Raw genomic sequence first — 19721 nt, 5'->3', positions numbered from 1 at the left:
GTTCCCTCCCTCTCTCCAAAACCACTCAGATGCGGTGCTCGCTATTGAGCACCGCATCTGAGGGGTTAAACGGGTGAGATCGATACGAATATCGATCTCACCCGGCAGAGCAGGGACGCTCCCAGCCCTCAGCTACCTCTGGCAGCTGAGAGCAGGGAGATCTGACAGCTCCCTGCTCTGTTTACTTATTCCGATGCCGCGTCTTAAAAAGTCTATGGCATCGGAATAAGGCCCGTTAGTGACCGACGTAGAAACACGATGGGCCGGTCACTAACGGGTTAACATTATTTCTGAATTTATAATGTTATTGTTTAGAGGTGCACAATTTTTTCTGGGACAGGAGCTACATTCCAGATTGTACTAGGTTGAAAGGCTGCTATAAAACTTAAAGGCTATGAATACCTTTGCAGGATTTTTTTTATTGCATTACATGTATTATGTTGCTCAATGTCGTTCAGTGTCAATCCCGACTGTCATATTCTTTGTCAGCTCACTCTCCAGCCCCTTCTGTCGATATTCTTGAATAAAAATCTAAGCTCAATTCTAATAATGTTGTGATACATGCGAGATGCAGAAGCAAAACGGTGCAATAATAAAACCAATTACAAAAGAGTTTTTTTATCCCCACATAATACATGTAATGCGCAATGTTTTTTCCCCCACATGATACATGTTATGCAATTTAAAAAAATTCTGCAAAGCTGTCCGTAGCCTTTAACCAGTGGCGGTTTAAGTGTAGCATGGGCCGTGGGCTGTTGGCACAACTTGGGCCCCCTCCTTCCCCCTCGCAATTCAATCCCCCCAACCCACTGACACTGTACCCGTCAGTGTCACTGATCTGACGGATACAGGTTTTAGCACTAGATACAGCTGCTCTGTATATAGGATACAAAGCAGCTGTATCTCAAAAAGTAAAAATCTTTTTTTTTTTTAAAGTATTTAGAAAGTTTCACCAAACACGCTGATACACTGTTTTATTAAATAGAAAAAAATAATAATAATAAAAAATTGTAACACCTCTCTTTAAAGTGTAACTAAACTTTTAAAAAACTTTTGACATGTCATAGTGATATGTCAGAACTTTTAATCGGTGGGGGGTCCGAGCACTGAGACCCCCACAAATTGCTAAAATTAAGCGGCAGAAGCGCTTGGTTGAATGCTGCGCCGCTTCATTTTGATCTGCGTTTCTCGGAGTGGTGTACGTCTGTACACCGCTTGCTTGGCTTTCCGAGAAAAGCAGATCAGAAACTAAGTGACACAGTGGTCACCTGAGCGCTTCTGCCACTTTGTTTTAGCAATCGGTGGGGGTTTCAGTGCTCGGACCCCCACCGATCAAAACTTCTGACATTTCACTATGATATGTCAGAAGTTTTTTAGAATTTTAGTTACACTTTAAGGGGGTTTTCCCATGAGGGACATTTATGACATATCTACAGGATATAATCCAAAAAATACAATATTTGAAGCAGCACAAATCCTGTTATCAGGAGCGGTGTCACACTGTAAAATCAGACAAACCCAGTCTGACGTAATGTAATCTTCAGAAAAAGCGTGGTGAACAGCAGCACACGTTTCCCAAGTTTCAATCGATATGTTCTTTTATTGGTAAAACATCCAGTAAAAAAATTGCAACGTTTCGACCCGTGACAAGTGGAGGGTCTTTCTCAAGCCTTAAATGTCAGATAGATGAAGGGTCCCACCTCTTCGACTCATACGTATATTTAGAACGGGGCCCCCTAAACTCAGTTCTACCTCTTTCTCCTCACGCTGCCTCCCGGCCACTTCCTGACTTCATGGTCGGGAGTTACAAAAACAGCATAGCCATCATCTCTCGGCAGATCATATACTGACTACAGTACTGATTAGAGGCAGAATACACATTTACATTAAGTGACTCACCGGTGATGTCTTTTCAGATTCTAGTTGATCTTTTTCTCTTTTCTTTTCCATCCGGTCCAGACCTCTATGATGATTTCTCCTGGCCACAGCCCATTTCTGCAGTTTGCCGCTCAGATGTCTTCAGCTTCTCACTTTTCAAACATTTCTGCACCTATAAACAAAGATAAAATTCTCATGGTGCCACACACTACGCCCCTAAATATAATAGCACAATACACTGTGTCCCTGATTATAATAGCACCATACACTGTGTCCCTGATTATAATAGCACAATACACTGTGTCCCTGATTATAATAGCACCATACACTGTATCCCACCACAAACAGTGCTTCCCATAGATAGTGCCCCCATAGATAGTGCCCCCTGTAGGTAGTGCCCCCATAGTGCCCCCTGTAGATAGTGCTCCCCATAGAGCCCCCTGTAGATAGTGCCATACATAGATCCCCCTGTAGATAGTGCTCCACATACAGCCCCCTGTAGATAGTGCCCCACATACAACCCCCTGTAGATAGTGCCTCACATATAGCGCCCCTATAGATTGTATCCCACATATAGCCCCCTGTAGATAGCGCTCTACACATAGCGCCCCCTGTAGATAGCGCTCTACATATAGCAGCCCCTGTATGTAGTGCCCCACATATAGCGCCCCTGCAGATAGGGCCCTACATACCCCTGCAGATAGTGCCCTACATATAGCCCCCTGTAGATAATGTGCCACATATAGCCTCCCCTGTAGATTGTGCCCCACATATAGCCCCCCCCATAGATATTGGCACTCACATTTTTAAGTGAAAAATAAAAACCCTTACATACTCACCTTGATCCCGTCCCCGCACCGTCAATGCAGGCCTGCTCTCTTCTGAGCAGGTCTGATGGAGCTGAATGACGCAAGCAGCTCGATGACATCATCACTCCGCTTGCGTCGTTGAAAGGCGCTGATTGGCAGGGCAGAATGACTTGCCCCCTCAATCAGCGCCCTTAAACAACGGAAATGGTGAGATGACGTCATCACGCAGCTAGCGTCGTTGAAAGGCGCTGATTGTCAGGGCAGAATGACTTGCCCCGCCAATCAGTGCCTTTCAACAACGGAAGCGGCGCGATTAAAGGCTCTGATAGGCGGGGCAAGTCATTCTGCCCTGCCAATCAGCGTCATTGTAAGGCGCTGAACGGTCATTCAGCGAATATGCATGTAATTGTATCTGCTTCCTATAGATGCAGGTACAATTAGTGTAGGAGGAGGTAGCGGCGGCTGGTTTCAGTTGCGTCACTGCCCCCTCAGAGAGGCAGCAGGCTGAACGGTGTGTCCCTCCATCAGCGGCGGCCCTATTCCGTCCCAGCCTGAACTGCTATTGCTCTCCTTGCCCCTCCTCCCCATCATCAGCGGCGTGCAGCCATTACCTGCGCTAACGCGCTGCAATAGTTATTTTTAAAATGATGTGTGGTTCATATGATGATCCGCCACTGCCTTTAACCCCTTTGCGCAAAAGGATAAGACTGTACATCCATGTTAAGAATAGCTTAACGCAAATGGGTGTACAGTCACATCCTGCAGCTGGTATTGTCTGTAATATGACATCCCGCTGCAATGGAGGAGAATCTAGTTATCTCTGATTGCCGCCGTTTAACCCCTTAGATGCCACAATCAATAGTGATCACGGCGTCTAAGTGATTGACAGAGGGAGGGGGCTGCCTCTGTACCCCATCGGCCCCCCCGTAAGCGATCATGGGGTGCTGATGGTTGCTATGGCAACCAGGAAGCCAAACAATGGCCTCCTAGTCCGCCATGTCCGGTTCAGCTCTATCAGCTGAAAAATAAAAAAAGTTATGGCTCTCAGAATATGGCGACACTAAAACATGATTTTTGTAAGAATTTTTTTTTTTATTGTGGGAAAGTAGTAAAACATTTAAAATATATATAAATTACATATATATTTGGTATTGCTGTAATCGTATGGACCCGCAGAATAGAGTTAACATTTTGTTTATACTGCAGGGTGAACGCTGTAAAAAAAGAAAAGAAAAGAAAAACAGTGCTAGAATTGCTGTTTTTTTGGTCTCCTTGCCTCCCAAGAAATGAAATAAAAAGTGATCAAAAAAATCTAATGTACCCCAAAATGGTACCAATAAAAATCACAGCTCGTTCAACAAAAACCAAACCCTCACACAGCTTCGACAAAGGAAAACGAAAACGTTATGACGCTTTGAACGCAATGATGCAAAATGATGGCCCAGGCAAATTTATTAGGTACAGTAGTTTTTCCCCCAAAAAACCCACGGCAACATTAGCTGGACCCCACAGGTGGATCTCATAGATGCAGCCGAGGTGAGGACATTTTAGGCCTTGTGATGCTTATAGGGGCTAGTGAAGAAGACAAAGATTAGGCAATATTGGAGCGCAGATATTTTCTACAGTACCCCAGATTTACCACCTAGCCGTGTCCCATGATACATAAAGCTGGCCTGCACATCGTACAGATGGTATTGTATAATTTTTACTTTCTTTCCTGATGTGTAGGTCAGGTGGGAACATTCCTTCAGTTTTAAGAGGTAATTATAGGAAAGAGAGCAAAAACCACGGCGCCACATAGTGCGGATCAATAAGATAAGCAGGTGAAGGAATAAAAAAAAAAAACATGCTCACCATGAGGTCATAGACATTGGGCAAAGGGGTCCACGAAAAGCTGCTGCCAGATCCGAGCCGGTTTACAGAGTAACCGCTTTGGTAGGATAAATGGAGGTTTTTAGAAATAAATAGGATCTGTGATGGCGCTGCTGCGTGGTGAAGACAAGGACCATATACGAGAACCGGTCTTATAAAAGGATTTTATTGCAACGCGTTTCAACACCGAACTGGCGTCTTCGTCAGGCATGAAGAGCACAAAAAGAAAACATGTATATATACAAAGATGGACACATCTTGATTGGGCCAATTCAGACGGAGCAGTTGAGCAAAAAACCACCAAAACCGGGCAGGTCAAGGTTCACTAGGTACAATAAGTAGAGTGACATCTTATAAAAATTTTAGTACAATCGTATGTAAATAAAAGTACACAAATGGTAAAACGGTGAGATGTCATGTTAAAAGTTTCTTTTGCGGAGAAGGATAAAATTGTAAATAAAAGGAGTGTGACATGCATGGGAAAAACGGCAAAATCTTTCCCCGATCATTTGACATTACTGACAATGTCGGAAAGGACGGATGATAAACAAGCGATATAATTGTTTATTTACAAGGAGTCTATTTGCGGTGTCTGCTTAAAATATGAGTGATTGGTTACGGTAGTTGGATAGGGCAAATTTCTGTATTGTAAACATCGGTCGTAGTCAAGGAGATTGTCTAAACTACGGAAACTGATGAGGTCCAAATGACGGTGGAACGCATGGTGGCCCGCAAACCGCTAGGGGTTGCTTGTCTGCATATTGGAAAGATGAGGGTGTGTGTCTCCAGTGGCACAAGCTGGAAATAACATATTGGGCACTGAAATGGCATATCTGTGGAAAAATGGCAATTTTCAATCTGCAACATCTATTGTGTACTAATTTCTGCGAAACACCTGTGGGATCAAAATGCTCACTATACATCTAAAAGATTTCCTTGAGGGATGTTATTTCCAAAATGGGGTAATTTTTTGGGGTTTTCACTGTACTTGTATTTCTTCCCAATGCAACATGGTGTCCGAAAATGAATCTTGTAAAATCTCCACTTCAAAAGCCAAATTGTGCTCCTTCCCTTTAGAGCCTTTCTGTGTGTTCAAATAGCGGTTTACAACCACATGTGGAGTAGTACCTTATTCGGGAGAAATTGCATAACAAATTATGGGGTGCCTTTTCTCCTGTGTTCCTTGTAAAAATGAAAGCTTTTGAGCTAAAACGACATATTATTGGAAAAAATTTAGATTAAAATTTTCACGGCCCAATTCTAATAAAATCTATAAAACACATGTGGGGTCAAAATGCTTACTACACCCTAATTTAATTCCTTGATGGATATAGTCTTGAAATTGGGGTCACATCTGGGGAATTTCTACTGTACTGGTACCTCAGGAAGCTCTGCAACAAAAAACAATTCAGCAAAGTATGAGCTCAAAAAGCCAAATGGCGCTCCTTCTCTTCTGAGCCCTGCCGTGAGCCCAAACAGCAGTTTGCGATCAAATATAGGGTATTGCTGTACTCGGGAGAAAATGCTTTACAAATGTTGGGTGCTCCTATAGTCCTTGTGAAAATGAAAAATGTTGAGCTTATTGGAAAAAAAGGTATTTTTTTTATTTTCACCTCCCAATTCCAAAATGTGGTGTCAAAATACTCACTATATCCCTAGATTAATTCCTCAAGGGGTGTAGTTTACCAAATGGAGTCACCTTTCAGGGGTTTCCACTGTACTGGTACCTTAGACTTTGTAAATGCAACTTGGCGCCCAGGAATTAATCCAGCAAAATCTGCGCTCCAAAAGACGAATGGTGCTCCTTCCCTTCTGAGCCCTGCCGTGTATCCATACAGCAGTTTATGACCACATATGGGGATTTCCCTGCTCTGGAGAAGACGCTTTACAAATGTCGGGGTTCTTTTTGTTGAGAAAATGAAAAATTTTAAACTGAAGCTATGTCTTATTGGAAAACAAATGTAATTTTTCATTTTCACTGCCAAATTCTAATAAAATCTATGAAACACCTGTGGAGTCAAAATGCACACGACCCCCCTAGATGAATCCCTCAAGGGGTATAGTTTCCCAAATAAAGACAGTTTTGGGGGGTTTCCACTGTACTGGCACCTTAGGGGTTTTGCAAATGCGACATGGTAACGAGAAACCAATCCAGCAAAATTTACGCTCCAAAATCCAAATGGCGCTCCTTCCGTTCTGAGCCCTGCTCTGTGCCCAAACAGCAGTTTCTGACCACATATGGGGTACTTTCCTACTCTGGAGAAATTTCTTTATAAATGTTGGTGTGCTTTTTCTCCTATATTTGTTGAGAAAATGAAAAATTGTGTGCAAAAGCTACATCTTATTGGAAAAAAAAATTCATGTTGACTGCCCAATTCTAATAAAATCTATGAAACACCTGGTGAGTTAAAATGTTTACAACAACTCTAGATGAGTTACTTGTGGGGTATAGTATCCAAAGTGGGGTCTTTTTGGGGCGTTTCCTTTGATTTGGCACCACAAGACCCCTTCTAACCTGACAAGATGTCTAAAATATATTCTAATAAAAAGTAAGCTCCAAAATCCAAATAGGCTTCAAAAGTAGGCCTGTGTTTGAGTCCAGTAGCACACTAGGACCACATGTGAGATATTTCTAAGAAGTGCAGAATCTGGTCAATAAATATTGAATTGTGTTAAGGAAAAAAAATGGATTAACATTGAATTTCTGTAAAAAAAAAACACTTTACTTTAAATCCTGTGAAACGCCTAGAGGGTTAAAAACTTTCTAAATGCTGTTTTGAATATTTTGAGGGGTGCAGTTTTTAAAATGGGGTGATTTATGGGGGGTTTCTATTATATAGGAACCTTAAAGCTACTTCAGAACTGAACTGGTCCATAAAAAAATAGGCTTTTAAAATGATCTTGAAAATGTGAGCAATTGCTGCTAAATTTATAAGCCTTATAACATCCTAAAAAAAAATAAAAGGATGTTCAAAAAATGTTGTCAACATAAAGTAGACATATGGAAAATGTTAATTAGTAACTATTTTGTGTGGTCTCTTACGAGCAGATACATTGAAATGCTAGAAAAATTCACATTTTGCAAAATTTCGCAAAATGTAGGTGTTTTTCACAAATAAGCAATGAATTTATCAACCAAATTTTACCTCTGACATAAAGTACAATGTGTCATGAGAAAAAAATCTTAGGGTAGCTTGAATAGGTGAAAGAATTCCAAAGTTATCACCACATAAAGTAACACGTCAGATTTGAAAAATGGGGCTTTGCCAGGAAGTCCAAAAGTGTCTGCGGCAGGAAGGGCTTAAAGAAGTATTTCAGGTAAAAGTGATACACTCTGCAAGTCATGGAGAGCTTATGCATGACACAGTGTTTCAATGAGCACCAAAGAGTGAATCCCTATGTCATGCACTGTCACCTCGGGCCCTGCACTAGACATAACACATTTTTCCCAGAGTAATAATTTCAGTCGATTAAAATAGAACAGTGACAGCCACAATTTCCCCCCATAACAGTAACAGCCACCTTGTTTCCTATTGACAGACATAGTGCCCCCCCAAATGACATGACACATTGCCCCCATAAGAGTGATTGCCACAAAGCCCCCATAACAGTGACAGCCACAATGCCCAATAACAGTGACATCCACAGTGCTTGCATTAACAGTGATATCCACAAAGCCCCCATAACAGTGACAGCCACAATGCCCCCTAACAGTGACAGCACTGCTCCTGTGCTAGTTAGGCCACTATCATGTGCATGTATGTGGGGATGTTGTAATTTACAGCATTTCCCATGCACATGTATGTGATTATGCAGGTAGGTGTTAAGTCAGAATTCAGTTTTTTTTAATCTCAGAATGGTATTTTTTTGGTATGGCGCCAGGGCCGTGAAAAACGCGTTTGATTAAAAAACGGCTTAAAAACAGCTCCGTATTTTCAAACATTTTTTTAGTAAGCGTGTGAACATACCCTTAGCCTTTTGGTGTGTCCTATAGCTTCTGCTAAATGCATTGTACAATCACTCCCAAAATGACAGCCGGACAATGCTTAGCAATTTGAACACACCTTTTCCTGGCTTGTAGACAAAAATAGGGAGGGGGGGTGAGATTCCCTCCCACATTTACGGCAGCTGTGAGTCAGGTTGCTTTGCCTTATTCACCTTGCTGTAATTCTGGGAAGTGCTCCCTCTGGTGGCCAACATAGGATACATTAATACTTTCCACCATGTGGAAGAAAAAAAATACAGCAAAAAACGTAAAAAATCGAATAGAAATAAGTAACTTGCTTTAAAAAAAAAAAGAGGTTTAATTCGCGTCACATTCCCTTTAAGGTCAGTAGTAACAAATGCAACTAAACATCAGACTGTAGATCTTCACCATTGATTGAGATGACTCAAAACTTTTCGCAAGGCCCTATCCTGAGAGTACGGCCACACGGAGCGGCCCTGACATGGTTGCAACGCGGCCAACAACCGCACTGGCACTATGTAGGAGCGGCTGACAAATACCTTGTTTAGAGGTATTCCAGTTACATGCGCATGCGTACTGCCGCTCCATTCATTCTCTATGGGAACGCCGGAGATAGCCGAGTGCAGTGTTCGGCTTTTTCTGGCGCTGCCACATAAATGAATAGGGGGTAAGTTGTTGTAATTTGCAAAATCGTACGGCCATAAAGGGTGTATTAAATCATGGCCGCACGATTTTGCAGATAAAGGGACGGTTTACCTGCGTTAACATGTGGCCACTAACAGGTTGTTTGACAGCCGCACTGAACATGGTGCCGGCACGGTTGTTATCTGCTTTGTGACCATGTCAGTGCCGCTCCGTGTGACCCTACCCTGAGAATTATCTGATGAAGCACCACTAGAAGCTAAATAGGATCAGTTGACTTTTCGGGCAATATATATACTGCTAATTAGTTATAGTTGCCTCATTGCATGTTCACATGCAGCAGATTTGTAGAAGAAATGTCTGCAACTGTCCCATTCCTCAAAATGAGGATTGCAGATATCTATGCACATGCTGTATAAACAAAAACATTCAGATGCATGGGTCAGTCATAGAAATTTCTACAACAAATCTGCAGCGTGTAAAAATGGAAAACTTTTATTTGAGATGCCTGAATTTAAAGGGAAGATCCACCCCTCACAACCATTTTTGTACTATTGTTCCATTGCAACTAAATAGCAAAATAGCTTTGAATAATAATCTCCTACTGTTCCTATGCATGATGAACGCAAGTGAAAATAATTGGGATCTATATTGGCGCTGCTGCGTGGTGTAGAGGGGATTCAGATCCAGAAGCCAGGTAATCATAAAATGTTTTTATTGCTAATTGCAATGCGTTTCAACGCCGGACTGGCGTTTTCGTCAGGCATGGTGAACAGAGAAAAAAAGACATGTATATATACAGAAATGAGGTAATCTGGTTCGGGCCAGTTCAGACTGATTAATTAGGCTAAAAAACCGCCAAAAACTCGGGCGGGTCAAAGTTCAAAGGGTACAGTCTATTGCAATGAAATTTAATAGTATTTAATCAATAAAACGTGTAAACACAGTAAAATCAGTAAAATATGAGTTGTCACGATAAAACACTCCTTTTTTATGGCAATGTAGAGGGGTAGCTAAAAGAGTTATGTATGGGAGACGGCAACATTTGTTGCTTGATCGACGGGAAGGAACAAGTGTTGAACAGGTGGTATCTAATTTTATTTATTTTATTTATTTGTTTGGGACGTAAAATGTTTGTATGTTTGGTACATAAGTGATTACGTGTAAGGGTTGTACTGTTATGACTTGTCGCTTGTTGCCAAGGAGACCACATATACTACGGTGGCTGACGTGGTCCAAAACAAGATGGAACGCACGATGACCCGCAAAACGCCGAGGGTCGCTGGGCTATGCAGCAGGAACAATGAGAGATGAAAAGAGAACGTGTTTGCCGAAAGAAGAAGGTAAGTATAGATGAAATACGGGTAGTAAAGCTAGACATAGTGCTTTAATTGGCATGATACACTGTTATATGTGGTGGTTTGTTTAATGTTGGATGTTGATTTGAGGGGTCGCTAGGAGCAATTAGAACAATTATAGAGGCAGAGAATGGCATCAATGAATCTTATTTGGGCAATACCTGAATTCATTAATGTGAAAGGTTGGTTCTGATGTGTTAATGAATAGATGCATAACTCATTGATTTACTTTGAAAGGGAGGGTCTCTATCAGAGATCGTTGAAGCATTAGGGTTTGTGTGCAAAACCACAGGTGCAGAACCCTTTCCGCAAACACGTTCTCTTTTCATCTCTCATTGTTCCTGCTGCATAGCCCAGCGACCCTCGGCGTTTTGCGGGTCATCGTGCGTTCCATCTTGTTTTGGACCACGTCAGCCACCGTAGTATAGGTGGTCTCCTTGGCAACAAGCGACAAGTCATAACAGTACAACCCTTAGGCCTCATGCACACGACCGTAGCCGTGTGCACGGCCGTGATTTTCGGGTCGGCCGGCTGCGGACTGTCAGCGGACTGTCAGCCGCAGGCCGCCCGCAAATCGTGGGACATGCACATGGCCGCGGCCATTGTTTTCAATGAGCCCGGACCGCAGAACCGGGCCGTAATAAGACATGCCCGTTCTTTCTGCGGTCCGGGCTCCCGGGCCGTGCACGGACCACAAAAACTACGGTCGTGTGCACGGCCCCATAGAGAAGAATGGGGCCGCAATTCTCCCGTGGATTTTCGGGGGAATTGCGGCCGCAAAAACACGGTCGTGTGCATGAGGCCTTAGGCCCCATGCACACGACAGCAAAAAACCTCAGTTTTTGCGGACCGCAATTGCGGTCCGCAAAAACAGAGCCATTCACTTTCATTGAACACTGACACCTTTCCGTAGCACTACGGAAGGGTGTCAGTGCCGTGGAAATGTTCCGGGAATTATGGAACATGTCCGTACTTTCGCATTTTGCGGGCCGTGCTCCCATACTTTGTATTGGAGCACGGCCCGAAAATGCGGCTGTCAGTCAGCGGCCGGCCGTGCCCGCAATCGTGGGCCGTGATTGCGGGCACGGTCGTGTGCATGGGGCCTTACACGTAATCACTTATGTACCAAATATACAAACATTTTACGTCCCAAACAAATAAATAAAAATAAATAAAATTAGATACCACCTGTTCAACACTTGTTCCTTCCCGTCGATCAAGCAACAAATGTTGCCGTCTCCCATACATAACTCTTTTAGCTACCCCTCTACATTGCCATAAAAAAGGAGTGTTTTATCGTGACAACTCATATTTTACTGATTTTACTGTGTTTACACGTTTTATTGATTAAATACTATTAAATTTCATTGCAATAGACTGTACCCTTTGAACTTTGACCGTATATATACATGTCTTTTTTTCTGTGTTCACCATGCCTGACGAAAACGCCAGTCCGGCGTTGAAACGCGTTGCAATTAGCAATAAAAACATTTTACGATTACCTGGCTTCTGGATCTGAATCCCCTCTACACCACGCAGCAGCGCCAATATAGATCCCAATTATTTTCACTTGCGTTCATCATACCTAAGCGGTTACCCCGGTAACCGGCCCGGATCTGGCAGCAGCTATTTCGTGGACCCCTCTACTCAACCATCCTAACCTCACGGTGAGCATATATTTATTTATCCCTCACCTCCACCTTCTTTGATCCACACCAAGTGGTGCCGTGGTTTCTTGCCCTTTCTCTACTGTTCCTATGCAGACATATGTGTCTCCATGGTAACGGACTACAAACAAACCCTGTGTAGTCTGACCTTGCAGTCATACTCCCTTCTATTATTTCCCTACTTCCTGCTAATATACATTTAGTAGGTTAGCAAGAAGTATGTGATAGATTGATGGCAATATGACTGCAGGATCAGACTATACAGGATTTGCTTGTTGTCTGTTACTATGGAGACATATAGGTCTCCATAGGTGATGTAGACACATAACAATAGATTTTTAAGTAAGACAATTTGCAAACCTTTCTCATTTTAGATGCACTGAAAAAGTAAAGCTTCCCTTTCGGCTACATTCACACGAACGAAGCCCACCTCGGATGTGACAAACTGCTGTTTTCCACGTCCGAGGTGGACCCGTGCGGGACGCGTTGTCACGGATCCCCCACAGACTACAGTCTATGTTGGGATGCGTGACACGCAGTAAAATAGGACATGTCCTATTTTTCAACAGACCGTTCACACGCTCCGTTGAAACAACGGTCGTGTGAACGGCCCCATTGAAATACATGGGTCCGTGTGACGGCCGTTAAAACACACAGATGAGATTCACATTCGTGTGAATGAGCCCGTGTAGTTTTTGCTTACACATTCAAAGATTGGTGGATATTTATTCTACTGTATTTATTTTTAAGGCCATAGTACACAGTGTAATCAAGATTCAGAAATGGAGAATAATATGACCTTGACAGCAGCTTAAATTTCTTCATCTTCTATGTCCTACGTAAAAATTCCCTGCAGTCCTCGGAAAAAAATGTATCATTATATACTGGCCTAGCCAGAGTCCTGTCTTGCACCTTGTAGAGATGCTGTGGTAGGACCTGACATTAGCAATTTAGGCACAGACCAATATTAAAACAATTCTGCATAGAAAGTGAGCTAAAACTTTTTAAAAAATGTTGACACGTCATGGTGATATGTCAAAAGTATTGATCAGTGGTGGTCCGAACACTGAGATTCCCACCAATCACTATGACATGACAAAAGTTTTTTGAAAGTTTAGTTACCCTATAATTTATTAGTTGTCTCAGAAAAAAAGATAAAGTATGGAAGGCACTGTGATATATTTGAAAAAAGGCACCAGAAAACACACTAGTAATGGGATGAGTAACTTTTTTATCATATGAAATTAGCAATTGTATAGAGTTGTGTAAAAAAAAATACCTTATGTAACATAAAATAAAGAATTATCAATAAATAAAATACATAAGTAAAAGTTAAATGACAAAAAATGTAATTTGTCCCCTGTTGTCTAGGAGATAAAATTTACTTGTGATCCCTTTGATCTAATGGTAATGGCATCTATGAGTTATAGCCAATAGACAATCAAGGGAAACACTATAGAGCATGTGGGTGTATATGTAATGATGTTGTACATGAACTTAGCAATGGCTGGTACCAGAGAGAAATAGCCAAACGAAAACAAATAAGATATTGTATGTTAACAACAAAATTATAATAAATATACGCAAATGTATTGAAATTGTAACTTTTCAGCAATATGTGTGGATGGATGAGATTTTCTCAAATTAGGAAATTAAAGAAAGCTTTTATTTAGACCATCAGGAGTTAAAGTATGTAATTTAGAAATCCAGAATATTTAAAAGCGGTTAGACATATATATTTTATTTTTTTAATGTGGTGACTGGAAAAGCAGATAAGTCACATTTATGTTGTATTGTCCCATGTCTAAAGACACTAAGTAGTGGGCGCCCTTTGTGACATTGGCTCTATATTTGAAGATTCGACTTCTGTTGATCCCACTCCTAAGCGTCTCAATAGTGCGACCAACATATTGTAGGTCACAATCACATTCAAACAAGTAAATTACATTTTCCGATCTACAATTTAAAAATATATAATATCCATACCCAGTACGCTAAATTACAGGGTACACATTTTGTGGTGGAGGGTACACATTTTGTGGTGCACGAAACAGGAGCATTTTATCCTTAGGTCTTATGTTACATGCCCTAAGTTAAAGGGGTCTGCTCTGGTGATAGATGCCTTTTATGGGATAGTTATTTTTTGTTATGGGTTATATGGCAGTAGGATAACTTTGTTCTTTAAATGTTTTCCCTCTTTTTGCAGGAAACTGCGGTCATCTCTTTCAGATCCTCGTATACTAAAAAGACTTTCTGGGGACTGGTTCAGTGATGTCAGGGCAAGACGTCCTTGGGGTCAAGTTGGTGGAGTTGACATAGTAAGAGCATCAATCAGGCGAAAGAAGAAAACCAGAGGTGGGTCATAGGTCTTCTTAGTTATTAGTAAAGAGAGTGCTTCCGTTTAATAGTTTGAAAAACTTATTTTGACAGGTGAATGGGACCAAAGTTGGGCTCAGGATGGCAAAGAATTGAATGGAGATTATGACAGTGAGGATTCTGAGGAGGAAACAAAAACAACAGTAATAAGGTGAAATGGAACAGAGCTATATTGCACTGTGAAATACAATAAATTCAGCAAGGTGGAGCACTAATTTTTTTCTAGCATTATTATACATTTTAAGAAAATAATTTGGTAGTACTATAATAAGTTGTAGTTCTTCTAGAGGTAGGGACTCATAAGACTTCTCATAAGAGAATTTAAATGGATTGTATAAGATTAGAAAATATAGCTGCTTTCTTCCATGACTTCTTTCTTCCAAATTTGCCTAAATAAGGTTGAGTATGGGTGTGCTCGCACGTGGCATACTTGCATTGTATTTCCACAGCATAATCATACGCTGTGGAAAACTTTACAATGTATGCATATAGGAAAAATATTCCACAACGCAAGAACTAGAACTATGCAGAAATACAATACACGAGTGAGTGTTCCCTTGCAGTACCAGACACCCATAGACAAGAGTGGTGCTGTTTCTTGAAGAAGGCAGACATGTCTTCCTAATGTTTTACAACCCCTTTAAGAGTCAAATGACACACATATCACTAAAAGTCACAGCGCTCGGCTGTGTCCATCAGTGCCATAGACTCTGAATGGAGCATCAGGGTGCATGCCCGCCACGCTCCATTCAAACTCCTCCTAGCTGCCGTCTTGTGGCTGTAGGGAACGGGAACTGGTTCCCCCTTTCAGGCGATCGATGGGGGTCCCAGCGGTCAGACCGTAACCAATCTAGCATTTATCACCTATCCAGTGGATAGGTAAACAATACCTTAAACTGGAATACTCCTTTTAAAGTATGTTCGCACATGGCAACAGCATTTGCAAAACGCCAACAAAACGGCAAAGGATAGTAGCATGTACTCAAATTTATGCGGTTTTCAGCTCATTATGTGAACATTTTTTGGAATACCGTTTACTACAATGTATGATTTGGTTGCCATGGTAAAATACTGCAGTTGTTAAAATGCAGGAAACTTGCTCCATTCTAGTATAGTCTTACTAATGCATGTATTTCTATATTTACTTATACAATTACTTATCATTTTTCTGTAATTTAATATAGAATTTCCAGTGTGCCTCTACAGCAACAATCCTCTGATGAAGGTCAGGTATGTGCAATTCAGGTCCCTAGTAATGAGAGCGCTACATACAGTGTGGGCTAGTAAGAGGGTTGGAGATTAGTTCGACGACATAGCAATTTGTCTCTCTACATTATACTACACCCCTTCCCCGGTTACTTGAACATTGTAACTCCACTTATGTTTACAACCATGTGGTTTATGGGTCTGAGCTGCAACACCAGACACAAACCATGGACAAGAATGTTTTCCTAATCATAGACAACCCCTTAATATAAGTGACAGTGGGAGACGCTGCTGAAATGGCTACCATACCATGCCGGAAGCCTCCTATTAAAGAGGTGTTCCTGTTTTATGTAACGCCCGAGTCCCATCTTTGATCCATGGAAAGATAGGACATGTCCTATCTTTGCAAGGATCGGAGAGTCGGTCTGTTTTCACGGACCCAATTCACCTGCAAAAGTGAATGTGTCCGTGAAAACTATCATGTGCCACTCGGATGCCGTGAAAAACGGCCCGAGTGGCACTCAGTCGTGTGCAACTGGCCTTAGTGAAAAGCTATTAAATTTTCTAATATAGTTTGTGTTTCAATTCCTCACCATATCCACAAGATATTTGTTTGCTGTCAGTGAATGAGGACACCCTTGTTAACATTCAGAGGCAGCAAACCTGTATGTACCTAGTCCTGGTCTCAGCCGAGAAGTGGAAACAGTTGTATCCAGTCCAAGCATCACAATGTGAGCTAAATACATTAGCAACAGCTACTTAAATTTCGGGTAGCTTGAGAATGTGAACTTAGGGTATGATCTAGCATAGCAGCCACCAGGCGGCTGAGACCAGTAAAACTGCTATTTGCCTGCAAAATCGTGCGGTCATTTAGGGTCTGTCCAGCATGATTTTGCAGGTCAACGGCGGTTTTACACACAAAACGTCGCAGCCATTAACAATTAACTTGAAAAACGAGCCGAACAGCAATGGCAGAGTGTACCCCCACAATAATTGGAGGTTGTTATATAGCAACAGACCATGTGATACAAGGTGACCTCTGTGCTTTGGTGATCACTTTGCTGGGAACGCTGTACGTATTTTTTGATACAGAGCTTCTTCAAAAGTTGGCTCACTAAAAAAATAAGGGATTAGCTTCTGTCGAGTTAGCACAGGGATAAGGTCAATACCACAAGCCTAACAAATATACACAGAAGATTGCAAAGTTTTAACTGTTACTCAAGACAGGAGAGAAAAAAAAAGGATTTTTATTAACATTGATATAAACGTAAAACACAACTGTTTATTAGAATATAGCATTTAATATAAATTTACACCAAACATTAATTTCTAGTTGGAAGCTTGGCTATGTAACTTTTATACTGATTGTCACTTACATCTTCTAAGGTTATGATGACCTGTAGAAAGCTAAAACACCTCCCAGCAAATAATACATAAAACAAAGGAGGTTCATACACAAGTTTCTAATCAGTTTTTTTCCCACTTAGAATTTTTGTTTTTGTAAAACGCATGTAAAAATCGCCTGCGGTCTGAAGCTTTTTCATTATGTTTTTTTTTTGTTCAATAACTTTTATTTAGAACAACAGGAAATTATACATCATTGTGATCAATATAAACAAGCTGACATTGAATGATAAACTTATTTCTAAGAAGGCATATAATATCAATGGGAATATTATAACAAAAACAGCCAAAAATAAACAAAAAAATGATACAGCCAATTGGAGGGAAAAACAAAAGGCAGAGGGGGACGGTGGACAGTCTCAGTGTATATGACTTCCCAGCCAGACAGTGAATGAACTAGACTGTTTAGAAAAATTCTAGGCTGACAGGCCTTCAAAGTATTTCTCCACCAGACCTGGACCATCAGTTCCTCCATGCGATGGATCTCTTCAAACGTGTCCAGCCACTCTCAAACAGATGGGGACGTGGAGGATTTCCATTTATGGCTTTTTTACGTGTTTTAAGTAGCTTTTCTTAAATACTGATATTTTGTGCAAGAATTTTTGAAGTTATATAGAGAAACCTATGGAGCAAATAGCTTGAATAAAACTATACCATGCTAAAACCATACAAAGAGAATGCTGCGTTTTGATAAAAACCCCACTGATCCCAAAAAACGCCACTAAAACTTCACAAATGAAAACGTTGTGTATGTAGACATTCTCATATTTTACTATAGACTTTCAACTACAATCTGGCTGGAGCATTTCAATCCCCTAAAAAAAAACACCACGAAAAAAAAAATCATTATTCGATATTCTAGTTGAAAGCAACTGTTTGACAAAAATAGATAAACCAATGGTGGGACAAAGTCTTTTGGTGCCCAAGGCAAGGGTTTTAGAATGCATCTCACCACCCTCAGATGATAGCTGTCAAATGGACAGTTATTTATTTTAATTGCTCACTGTCTCTCCCCTTTTTCACTACTCATTAACATTTTCATCTATAGTAGATACACCCGTTTTAAGGCAGACCACAGCTTTTTTTTTGTTTATTTTTAAATTAATAGGCTGCGGAGCTTACCTATCCCGCAATTGCACCCTAGACGGCTGCCTAGTCCTATCTAACCTTTTATCCTGGATATGTGATAAGCTGATAAGTAGATGACCGTAAAATATATCTAAAAGATACCTCTGATACTGGCGTTTTAACACCTTTAGCACTGAGATTGGTAGTGGTGTTGCCAAAGGCTCCCTTTCAAAACCAATCACCACCCAAGAATTCCAAACAAAGGTCTATCCAGTGATCCTGCTTCTCAAACTGTGTGGTGGGCCTCACTGGTGGGGAGCCTTCAGTTGTTAGTGAGGCATAGGTTTAACAGGAAAAATCATATGCTGCACATGCCTTTCTATGGTTGTACAAATGCTCCATGTACATCAAGGTCCAAAGTAGACCGAAAGTCTGATGCTAAGTGACTGTACCATTATGTTCTGCTTCTAGCCTGGATTTGGTGATAATGTCTAATAAAATACAGATTAGGCATTACTTCTTTCTCCAAGTGTATGAAATTTGTTTCTTGGAAAATATTTTGGCATGGACCACAATCAATGTTGAGGCACAGACATCGTCAAGTTCTGACTGGCGAGGTCCTATTAAAAACAAATCAGAAGCCCTGCTATAGTAGATTGACAGGCAGTAATATAATGTAGTATGACCAGAGGTGTACACAGACTGCAGAGGGCCCCTGGGCAAAGAATGTGCCTGGGCCCCCATAACCTAACCACGCCCACGCGCAGTGGCGTAACTACCGCCGTAGCAGCCGTAGCGGCTGCTACGGGGCCCGCGGCATGAGGGGGCCAGTGTCGCCCGCCGACACGGGCCCCCACCATGGCCAGAGGCTCCGCTAGCAGCCGCTATGGCTGCTACAGCGTGACGCCACTAAACACTACGGCAGAGCAGGGAGGTATCTCCCCGCTCTGCCATTAAACAAAAGACATGTATCCCCTATCCACAGGATAGGGGATACATGTGTGATCGCTGGCAGCGATAGGGAAAACGGGAGACTGAAAGTCCCCTGAAGTTCCTCCATCACAAACCTCGGACTTCCGGGGTCTGTGTCGGCAGCTCCGTAGAAATGAATGGAGCGCCGGTCGCGCTTGTGCGCATGCGTGACCAGCGCTCCTTTCATTTTTATTGAGCTGCGCAGACGCCGGAAGTCAGAGGTTAGTCATGGAGAACTTCGGGGGACTTTCGGTCCCCCGTTCTCCCTATCACTGCCAGCGATCACACATGTATCCCCTATCCAGTGGATAGGGGATACATGTCTTTTGTAGGACACACTGTTGGTCAGACTTTTTTGGGGGGTTGGGGATGCATGGCGTTACCTACAGGGGGGCTGTATAGCTTTACCTACAGGGGGGGCTGTATAGCTTTACCTACAGGGGGACTGTATAACGTTACCTACGGGGGGGGGGGCTGTATAGCGTTACCTACAGGGGGGTTG

At 41.9% G+C, this 19721-nt stretch overlaps 1 protein-coding gene across 1 annotated transcript in view; it reads left to right on the top strand.

Annotated features, from left to right (window-relative positions):
- SYTL1 (synaptotagmin like 1) overlaps positions 1-19721 on the top strand; it is a 118434-nt gene that overhangs the window by 64422 nt on the left and 34291 nt on the right. The window contains exons 3-5 of the mRNA XM_075850562.1: positions 14400-14548; positions 14624-14720; positions 15754-15799. Of these exons, the coding sequence (XP_075706677.1) occupies positions 14400-14548; positions 14624-14720; positions 15754-15799 (292 nt within the window). The remainder of the gene's footprint in view (positions 1-14399; positions 14549-14623; positions 14721-15753; positions 15800-19721) is intronic.

Source organism: Rhinoderma darwinii, chromosome 2 (assembly GCF_050947455.1).
Source record: "Rhinoderma darwinii isolate aRhiDar2 chromosome 2, aRhiDar2.hap1, whole genome shotgun sequence".
NCBI classification, from domain to species: Eukaryota; Metazoa; Chordata; class Amphibia; order Anura; family Rhinodermatidae; genus Rhinoderma; species Rhinoderma darwinii.
Note: the sequence above shows the minus strand (reverse complement) of the source record. Positions and strands in the feature narration are given on the sequence as shown.